This window comes from Hylobates moloch, unplaced genomic scaffold, assembly GCF_009828535.3.
Source record: "Hylobates moloch isolate HMO894 unplaced genomic scaffold, HMol_V3 SCAFFOLD_6, whole genome shotgun sequence".
Lineage (NCBI taxonomy): Eukaryota > Metazoa > Chordata > Mammalia > Primates > Hylobatidae > Hylobates > Hylobates moloch.
Genome location: NW_026652281.1, coordinates 70,066,026 through 70,077,167, shown reverse-complemented (window position 1 = coordinate 70,077,167; position 11,142 = coordinate 70,066,026). Strand labels below are relative to the sequence as shown.

Here is an 11,142-nt window from a genome sequence, read left to right as displayed (position 1 = left end):
TGAACTATCTTTTAAAGATGAGTGTCCTAATGTAAGGAAAAATAAGACCTTTCTCAATCACAACATGCACTTTCCCTCTGCCTGAAGACAGCATGGATAATTTTTTTTTCTTCCTCAGAAAACAGGTATTAAACCTGTCAAATTCTGTCTAACATTTCAAAAAGTTATTGACTTAAAATTCAAAGTTATGAAGCTCTGAGCAATAAGGCTAATATGGAAATCCCAACGACCTGCGATTCCAGAGGGGCTTTTGGGTGTGTTACCACAGCGCCCAGGCTCCAGAGGGAAGTGGAACGTGTGGCTTCCGTACATTGGCACAGAATGGTACAGAATGTACACATGGTACAGAATTGGCACGGAATGTACACGTGGCTTCTGTACATTGCACTTCTGTACATTCTCTTCCCGGAGATTCAGGGCTATATTTCTGGAGTAGGAAAATTTAACAATTTTGTTTACTCTTGTCATCTCACCAGCTTGAAAATTTAAATAATTTTTCTACTTTGTTTTGTTCTTTTCAATATGTATGTTCCAAGAAAATTCCATTCTTTTCTTTTCAGCCTTCCTATAATGCTTCAAGCAATGTATAGTCACTTCCTTTTTATTTTTTAAAAATCATTATGTATGTGGCTCTATACAAAAAGAACTGAGCAGCTTATACTACCTGAAAGTCCATTACCTTGCATCAAAAAGGAAGTAAAATTTCAACTGGTTTTAAAAAGGTACGAAAGTATTAGAAAAGTTCTCTGATTGTAACAACCTTAAAAACAGTAACTTAAGGTAGCAAATAAAATAAATACTCTAGGGAAAGATGCTAATATGTTGATCATATAACTAGATTTAAAAATTTCTATAAGTTTATGCTAGTTAGTTTCCAAAGTTGGGCATAAGGAAAAACGAGATTCAAAGAATTTATTCAGCAGGCCAGGTAATCAGATATCTACTAATAGATCAAAACTACCTAGAAAGAGATGTTTATTTTGCAACATGAAGATTTTTGTTTTCGTTATTAAATACACCAATTTTTTTTCCTTGGAGTAAACTATAATATAAGTAGAAAATTTACTTTGTTTGGAAGTGGTTTTTCTTTCACTAAACCACATTGCTTCTCTGCACAACGTAACACACAAAATACTTGGTTTAAAATAAGAAAACTTTAGCATATGAACTTCAGGATTATTAATAGTTTCTCATTAAAAATGCAAAGACAAATATGATTCATATGCTAGTTTATTTATCTTATTATTGAGAGATAATTTCATGATGACAGTTATCAATAATCAATTATAATATCAAGAAATTCAAAGAACAAAATCTTGCAGAGACCACGTTTTTTGTATTTGTATTTAAAAAGTATGTGATCTCATTTTCACATACCAAGCTGAGAGGCCATTTAGACATCTCTTTGCTAATTTTTGCTTACTGCTGTAGGAAAGATGATTTCCCATGAACTTTAAATATCTCATTCATGTCTACCATTGTCGAAAAAGAGAAGGAAGACGAGGAGGCCAAAAGAAGCAGCAGGACAGAGAAAACACCACATGGATTCAAGAGTTGAGATAACTGACAGTAAAATATATGCTCTTTGGTTAGCAAAGCGAAAAGGGGGAAAGTATTGCATACATGATAGATACACACTAGCATTCTAAAGCAGGAGACAAGAATGTCAAGAGTGTATTCTTCCCCCACTGCCAGATGGAAGGGCTATTATTATAAATGAAAGGCAGCAGTAGTGGATGCCAGGCACTTTTCTTGTGTGCCAGATTCTAAAGTCCAGATGTAAGCAGGTTACCCCTGAGACAGGACAGGCTTCAGTTCCCGCAGCAGAACAGAGCCAATCACAGTTTTCTCAGTGTTTATGATAAGCTGGGCTGTAGAGCCTTCCTTCAGTTCCACTGTGACTAGCATCAGTGACCCACTGTGCACAGTTTTAGCTGCAAACCTGGAAGAGAAAAAGGAGACGTTTTATCATGAGATGGGGAGGGAAAAGGAGATAGCGTACATTCAAATAGGATTAAAATAACTCTTTTTTGTCAAATGAAATAATTTGCTGCAGGCTCCCTATTGCCAAAAACCCAAAGCCAAACATTCTTCTGAAAAATCAGTAAACTGTCCAGCCCATGCTAACCACAAGCAGGTAATTTTAGTGCACATTTAAAACAGAACAGAAAAAGGAAGTCTATTTTACTTATTAGTTTAAACAATAGATGCATGTGAATAATTCTCCATTACAATACATTTGAGAATCATTCATCCACTTGGTATTTAACATTTCACCATGCATAAGGACATTTTAAATAAGCCATTGTATTTTTATTTTTAAAACATGTTAAGAAAAGGTACCTTTCTCAAGGAGCTTCAAAATTTAACTCCTCATATCTGAAAATGATTATGTAATAAGTTAGATAATTTTATGTACATTATAAAATTCTTACTGTTTCAATGAATTCACTCATGTAAAAATATTCAAATTAAATCTCTAATGTTAATGATGACATGAAACAAAATCACGTGACAGCTAAGTGCAACCTCACGCTTCCCTTTTTCTTTGTTTTGAAATGTTTAGAACATTAGATCTTTCTTTTTGCTTTAGAGTGTAACGGAGGAAACTGGAGGTCTAATGCTCTAACTCTAAATTCCAAGACATGAAGAACCTACTGATTACATGGAATTAAAAGCAAAACTAGCCTTTTAGGCACTGCAATTGACTGAAAAGCCGTTGCAGGCATAACGAACTTCTGTCAATCCTCCTAATTCATTCTGCACGCACAGTTGAGCCTCAGGGTCATGAAGGAAGAGGACAGGAACCTCCCAAGCCTCCATTTTCCACATGGAGCATGTTCCACACACTTTTTAGGGGAGGGGGTTTGATTGCAGGGATGACTGGAGAAAAACAAAGTTGCTGCACATGAGCTTTTGAAAACACTAACAAGTGTAGAGCAGGTCTGTGACCTGCTGTGACCCCACTTTGCAGGGCCAATCCCCTTGCCCCTTTCTATATGACACGTGTCTGAATCTGAGCCATCTGCCTCAATTTGCGCAACATCTTCAGCCACAATGGCACCCAGTTAGCCCTGACAACAGCTCACAATACATAAAAATAAAACTGCCGTGATAACAGCACGCTGCGGACTATTCAAGAGCAAACCAACTGGTCAGTGTCTCATGTCTGACAATTAGCATGGGCCTTGCACAGAGCCCACGGTGTCCACAGGGATCTGTTTAATTACCATCAACATAAAAGAGGGAGTTTATCAGGAGACACTCAGAAAAACTTCACTCCCGACTTAATTAAAATATTAGCCACTTAAGCAGGAAGCAGATTCTCTTTAAATGAAAAGTAATTTCTTTTTTTGGGTTTTTAAAAAAATAACATCAAGATCTCATAACACATTAATTTTTTTAAAACCAAAGAAGCCATTTTTGGACAAATAAAATCATGAACTAGGTTTTCCAACAATAATTAGAATAATGTATCAAAACCAAAACAGATATGCTAATTTTACTAAATTTCAAATATTATAAACACTTTGAAGTTGTGTTTTAAAATGTTAGCTAATGGGCTATCAACAAAATATGTTAGAAAATCTTCCTAGTCATTTATTTGTGCACTCTACAAGCATGCTGAAAACTTCCAAGGAATCTGACAGAGCAGTATTCCTACTGAGAGAAGCAATTGTAAGTAACCAGTTTAGGAATATAAATCGTACCAATGTTTTTAAAGAGGTTTTTATAAACCTCTTAACACACACATCCATCTGCTTTTCAGATGTACACGAGAGATTATGAACTAGGTACCTCGATTTCATCTTTGAGAAACATAAAGATCACCAGCCCTAAAATGATCTCTCTTTTCTAAGGCTCCTCACAGGTTTATGCATTTCTTTTGTCTAAATTTTTCAGGCTCTTCTGCTTCATAGGAGAATGCTGTTTCTATATTCCTGTAAAACCATGTCACCAAAGGATATGAGGTGGCTCTATTTTCCCATTCATTTATGCAACTTTTCCCACAGATTTGGTCATCACGTGTGTAATTCACTCAACAAATATTTCAACAGAGGTCCCTATTTCTGACAGGGTTATAATTATGTAAACAATAGTCTTATTAGTCCCTTTATTTACTTAACACTTGTGCCTTGGGACCACAGAGAAGGAGATTACGCCTGAATAGGAACACAAAAGCACTGTTGTTTGAATTTCAGGGTTGCACAGCCCCAAGGCACATTTTATCTCTTTTCTATTAAAAAACTTAGAGTTAATGTTACAATTAATATAAAGTTGGCAGAAACAAATGTCAATTTTGGTGTCAGTATGTTGACAGAGATTAGAATTAGTATCTTGGACATATTTTTGAAATCCTATTGCCACAAAAGTCTCAGTACTATAAAGAATAGGGGTATGAAAGAAAAGAGGCATTTGCTTACACTGCAATGGAAACACGCTAAGCAAATCATCCTAGCAACAGAATCCGCTAGCTGGTGTAAAAGCTACTGCTTTCATTAACTAGGTCTCTATGTTCTAGTGGGCACAAATGGTGGAAGCAATGTTTTAAAGTGGAAGACTAGAAGATCAGATGTTCTGACATTCTCATTTCACAGTTCAGAAAGGATATATTTAATTGGAACACAGCATGATCAAAATTGGTTTGTTTTGGCCCTCGGAAGGCAAAAACCACCACCCCAGATTTATTCATCATTTAACTCCTGCACAGGCTATGCTTCAACATACACGCAAAAAATAGTTATGGAAAGAGTTCTAATTCATAAGTAATAAATGGCTAGCTTTGGGATGTCAGAAACATTGATTATAAAATCAGCGTGGGTCAGGTATTTATATACTAAACTTAATGGCTGACATCAGAACCTCTGTCCTTGGCCTTGAGCTAAGATCACGCCGTGACAAAATTTTTTCAAAAGGCATGAGACATTTTTGATCACTATAATGATGATAGCAGCTATCATTTGTTAAGCACTTACTGTGTTCTGGCAGTGGGTTCTAAGTGCTTCACTGGAATTATTTCATTTAATCCTATGAGGCAGGTCACTTTATGGATGAGAGAAGCGAGGCCCAGAGAAGTTGAAGAACTTCTTCAGGGCCACACACCAAATTTCTGGTTGAGCAGAAATCTGAACCCAAGCATTCTGATTCCAGGTCACACAAATTATCTTCATATATACAAAAATGCACCCTTAATCATTTGTTTTTATCGGTCAACAGATAAAGTTTTTCCTATTTACCTAATATGCACATAACCTATTATTCCAAAAACATTAAGAAGGAAGAGTCCTCTTTTCAAAAATTGTTTACTTGACTTGTAGTAATGTGTAATTCAAAGCATGCGGACTTGATTCCTCATCATATTTTACGTTTCTGCCTTTAAAGATTTAAAACATTTTAAATATCCCCTACTCTCCTCTCCCTAAAGAGACACCAGCAATGAAAAATACAAAGCCTTTTTGAATGGAGCTGTAACACAGGGAGGGACTACGGGGAGACCAATCAACCTCGAAAAGCAGTAACACCACAAATGAGAACAAATAAGTGGGATGACAGTTAAAGATGTATTGCCTATGTATGATGGGCTCCACGTTATTAAAAGGATGCCACTTAGATATTTTTCATTTCATTCTACCACCAACCACTTGCTGTTTGTAATCACCAACTGAGAAGGTAAAACTGTTTGGCTATATCTGTATTTCATCTTATTAAATGTCTCTTTGTCTATTATCTCCAGCAATTGACATTTAATCTTTGAAGCCTATAAGAATTCTTAAGATTTACAAAAAAGACAGAATAAGCTGGTTGTCAAAGGGAAATAAAAAAAAGTTTCACTCTTCTGAAAAAGTTATTTTGTCTTAACTATAGTCATAATTATAAAAACAGACCAAATAGCAACAACAAATTTGAAAAAAATCTAATATCTATAATACACAGATTTATTCCCCATGCACTTAAACTATACTTTTTAAGATTTGTAACAAACTGGCTATAAATCATACATGTTCTTTGTTAGAAGGCAAAGATATCCTATAATTCAATTGTTCTAACAATTAACATTAACAGTACAACATGAATTTAAAAGTATTTATCTGAGAGGCTGCGTCAGTCTCCAGGGTAGTCACAAACATAACATTTTTTACACAGAATCAGATTTGCTATACTTAATGCAACAGCTCTAAGACATGCTTTTTCTTCTCTTGGATAGTCTTCCTGGTTTCTGATTTTTCTATTCTGAGTTCAATTTTCTTGTGCTTTCTGTTCTACTGGTTACCAGAAGCTGTGACAATGACCCACTCAGGCTAAAACTTTTTTTTTTTTTGTACTCTGTACATGAAGCCTTCAATTACTGCCTGCTGAAGCAGACAGAATCCTATTAGTAAGAAAGACGATCACAAGATGCAGTGCCCTGCCCTAGCTGTATAAAAATAATTAGTCCAAAGTTGACAAATGGGTAATGAAGTCGCACGATCATTATATGTAAGAAATACTGGTTGGAATAAGCCTCCTAAACATCAATACCAAAGCGTAGTGATTTGGAGCGCTATCTGCCAAAGGATTTAAAATTATAAATCTTTATTACCTTGAGTTGATATAGTAGAACATTTTAAACAGGCAGAGAATTTGTAAGTTGTAAAAAATTCTAATTTGTTGACTATAAAATTGCATTTTAAAGTTAAATCATTACACTATTGAATTAATAGTGAAGGACAAAAAAAGCATTTACACGTGATTTAGGTTTAGAGAATTTACACAAAGCAATGTATTTTTCCCAATTATTTAAAAAATCACCTAACAATATTGTAGTATTTTCCCCTAACATTCAAATGAGAAAAGTTAAAATAAAAAATAAACAACCACCATAATTTAGGACTCTCTAGTTTCTACTCTAGTCTTCAGAGATGGTATAAAAAATTATTCCCCACAATATCAGGCCAATGATGCATTCTCTTTCTTTATACAGGAAAGCTAAAAAATCTAACTGCCCTTGTTTAAAGAAGACATAAAACATCCCAGTTATTTCAGAGCATTTCTGGTTTGTCTGGTGGAGGTGGGGTGAGATGGGGTTAACAAGAGAAAACTAGTAGTAAAACAAATAAATTCTTACCCCATTCTCTTTGATTCCTTACAAAATTGTCAACCCAGAAGGAAAAGCATCAAGAACACCTTTCTTTCATTTTTACGTGAAACAGTTACAGATTCCCATTAGTAAAATTGCTGTATTAGAGGACATTAAATGGTGAACTTAAATAAAACTTAAATAGAGAATGTTTTAAAGTAAAAATCAGCTGTGCAGTTTGGTTACTTCTGAAATATCCAAATATGCTTTCTGTGTGAAAATTAACTGAGGTCCGCATTTGTTTGTCAATGAACTGATGCCCAGGGCCTGCAGAGTTCAAAGCAGTCAGATAAAAAAGCAGTGCTGTCCTCTAGTGGACAGCCACCAACCTGAGAAAGAACTGTTTTGATTACTAAGAGGTTCTACAAATCTTCAGTCCTGTTTGAGACTCAAAATTTGTCATATTGTAGAAAAGACCTGAGCCTGATAGTTTTATACTTAAAACTGTTTATACAAAATTTTGTTTCTGTTTATACAATGAAGAAGGTTGACAGTAGTATCAGGGCTTATAAAATTAGGGCAACAAGACGTCCAATGTTATTTGGAAAGCAAAAATTCTTTGGAGAATTATAAATTCTCCAAAATTACCCAGAATTTAAATCCCACATAGTTACCAACAGAGAAGAAAACAACTAACAAACAAAAACAGCAACTCAAAAGTTAATAAATCTAAGAATAGAGAAAGGGAAATATTAGAGACCCCATCAAGAAGTGTCTTTGCCATTTGTGTTTGCAACCCTAGCACTAGCAAAATCTGTCACAAAGGCCTCCAAAAAAATACTAAGTGAAGGAGTTACACATTATAGATCTTTTTAGGATACCAAAAATAATGTATACCAGTATTTCCCCTATTAACAACCTTTAAACAGGTATGCAATAACAGTGATTAACTGGGTGAGTTTAAGGCCTAGAAATGAAACAAGTTGGCCAGGCATGGTGGCGCATGCTTGTAATCCCAACACTTTGGGAAACCAAAGCAGGAGGACTGCTTGGGCCCAGGAGTTCAAGACCAGCCTGGGCAACGTAAGGACACCCAGTCTCTACAAAAAAAAAAAAAAAAAAAAAAAAATTAGCTGGGCATGGTGGCATGCACTTGTAGTCTTAGCTACTCAGCAGGCTGAGGCAGGATGATTGCCTGAGCCCACTTCCAGGTTGCAGTGAGCTATAACTGTGCCACTGCACTCCAGCCTGGGCAACAGAGTGAGACCCTGTCTTAAAAGAAAAAAAAAAAAAGAAATGAAACAAGTTGTTCTTTACCTGTACTTGAATTAAATAATAAGACTTTTATTTTAAACCTGAAATAAACTGTCTTTATGTGTGTTGATAAATTAAAAAGTTGACTACTTGGTTGCCAATGGATACACTGTTTCACTCACAGCACCAGACTTTCCTAATAGTTAAGGACTTGGTGACAACAGTAAAACAACATTTATTTGACTGATTGTAATTATCCACAAGTTGCATGTGGTAAAAGCTTGTAAATTTAAAAAGTGACAGGATAAATAAAATCCAAATTACTAATTAAGATATATAGGAGGGGAGGAGGAAGGAATATCAGTAGTGAATACAAGTTAATAATGAAAGTTGCTCCAGAATCTTACTGAATAAGCTAAGAACTAAAATAGAATCATGGCAGAGACAGGACGTTCTGTCTTCAATCAAATTTCACATTTTCTCCTCAGAGGTTTAATTTGTGGTTCATGAAAAGCAAAATGAGTAGGTAAGTGTGACAACTTTTTCAACAATATTATTGTATACAAATGTCAGGATTTCTGACTATGGGTGAAAATGTGAGATGGCTGAGACTGCTGAAAGACATACACGGTTATGGTCTAAGACTGTTTCATAGACATCGCTCTAATGTGCTCCTGTAATGGACAATACACTATCTTGCTGGAACACTCTGGGATATGTGTAAGACAAATTAAACCAAACATCTCATCTACTGGCATCCCTTACTGACTAATCAGTAAAAAATAAAACATATAAACATAGGAAAAAACATTTTGAAATGTGTCATGTGGCATTACAGCTTGATAATTCAGGGCAGCCTCAAACTGTGGACTTTGGAACATTTGCCTTCTAACCACTCGGAGTGCTGCCTAAAATAGAGATTCCTGGGCTCTGTCTCAGATTTACTGAAGCTGAGTTTTTGGGGTGGGTTCCAGAAATCTGAGTTTTACACAAACTCACACATGATTTTTTTGTACAGAAAAACCTTAGCAATTTCGGAGCTACAGGTTTTTTGTTTTCTGCTTTTTGGCCACTGCACTTACTCCTTAGTGCTGTTATCAGAGGGCATGCAATGTAATAAAAGCAAGGCACCTCAGTTTCCACGACGTTGAACACAAACCTCCTTCCTAAACCCTTCCTGGATATTTCACAGAGAATCACATGAAAGTTTTCCTGGCCCTGAATGTACCTGGGATCCCCACAGCTAATGCCTCTAATCTCCTACCTTCGAACACATGAGGTCTTGCCCTTTCCCCTTTGCAGTCCATTCATACACTGGTTTAATGCTGTCCATTGTGCCCTTGGGATACACTTTATTTATGTATTCGTTTACTAGTATTGTCTTAAGTAATATGCATTAAGACCTTCACAATGTATAGTATATCTCATTAAAATAAATTTGAATATCTTACACAGGAAATAAAGATATTCAGCTACATATTTAATATATGCTTTTTGATGATGACGGACCTTCTCATTTTTGTAATACTCCTTATCATGCGTTAACTGTAATTTGGAAAACAGCAGATTGACACAATGACCATAATTCTGAATCTTTTTTATTTTTATTTTTTTGAGATGGAGTCTCCCTCTGTTGCCCAGGATGCAGTGCAGTGGTGCCATCTTGGCTCAGTGCAACCTCTCCTCCTGGGTTCAAGCAATTCTCCTGTCTCAGCCTCCCGAGTAGCTGGGATTACAGGCGCCTGCCACCAAGCCTGGCTGTTTTTTTTTGGATATTTAGTAGAGACGGGGTTTCACCACGTTGGCCAGGCTGGTCTTGAACTCCTGACCTCAAGTGATCTGCCTGCCTTGGCCTCCCAAAGTGCTGGGATTATGGGCATGAGCCACCATGCCTGGCCACTCTATATCTCAATAAGATGACTTTGTTCTCAAAGAGCAGGTTTTTAAAGTAAGTACGACAGAAATGAAGATAAAGTTGAGTCTCTCAATAGTATACTGTTTGGCTCTGACCCTATCACTCATTTAGAAAATTACAACTAAAAATCATATAATCTAACAGTAGAGCTGCTTTCTCAATTGATCTTTAAAAGTGTTAACGAAATAAAAAATGTTTCTGGTTTTTGAAGTGAATTTCATAAAACCTGTGAGCCTTTAATTGGCTTTTCTTAATGAGGGCCATTTTGTGTTGCTGTGTTAGGAATCATTTTCTATTAAGTGTTCAATTAAAAGTTGTACTTTATACCATTACATACTTCTCCACATTAATAAAGGTTCACTTTTCCTTAGATAATTCTTATACTAAGTATTTCTTTACCTGGCATTTAATGCAAAAATATATGAAATTTGAAGAGTAGTAGAAATAAAGTATTCCAAAATTAGGCAATGGAAACTCTATTCATTAAAGGGTTAGAACGAATACACTAATTCTTATTAAAAGTCCTCTCAGAAAGAAAAGATCCTGAAAAATTAAATAGAACATAAGCCAGCCAAGAGTAACTTATCATATTGAAAATTTTAATCTCTTAAAGTACTAGTAGTAAAAGTGCTTTTCATACTTGGTGTTTTTAAAAATAATCCTAAACTGATTACCATTAATAAATATTAGAGTGGCTTTGGTCCCACTCTTTATAAACTCAAAAACATAACTATCACAAAAGAATAAGGGAATCATTCAAAATCTCATAGGGATTTCAATTTTATCATTAGCAATTAAATAATATATAAACTTAGATATAGAAATGTATTAATTCCATAGGGTAGGGTAATATAATATGGAACACTATAGTTAAAAACATTTATTTCAATAAAGTGGTAAACAGTTAATTTATATT

The 11,142-nt window shown here is 35.3% G+C and overlaps 1 protein-coding gene across 4 annotated transcripts in view; it reads right to left on the bottom strand.

The window, feature by feature from the left end:
• Positions 1 to 1,214: 1,214 nt before the first annotated feature.
• The window catches only part of AP3B1 (adaptor related protein complex 3 subunit beta 1), a 287,892-nt gene continuing 277,964 nt past the window's right edge, over positions 1,215 to 11,142 (bottom strand). For 2 of the 4 annotated variants that reach the window (XM_032156995.2, XM_058440773.1), the window contains one exon: positions 1,215 to 1,942. In XM_032156995.2, coding sequence (XP_032012886.1) covers positions 1,789 to 1,942 — 154 coding nt within the window. In that variant the 3' untranslated portion in view covers positions 1,215 to 1,788. Of the gene's footprint in view, positions 1,943 to 2,343; positions 2,884 to 11,142 lie in introns of all 4 variants that reach the window. The other 2 variants (XM_032156996.2, XR_009214137.1) reach the window with 2 other exon arrangements.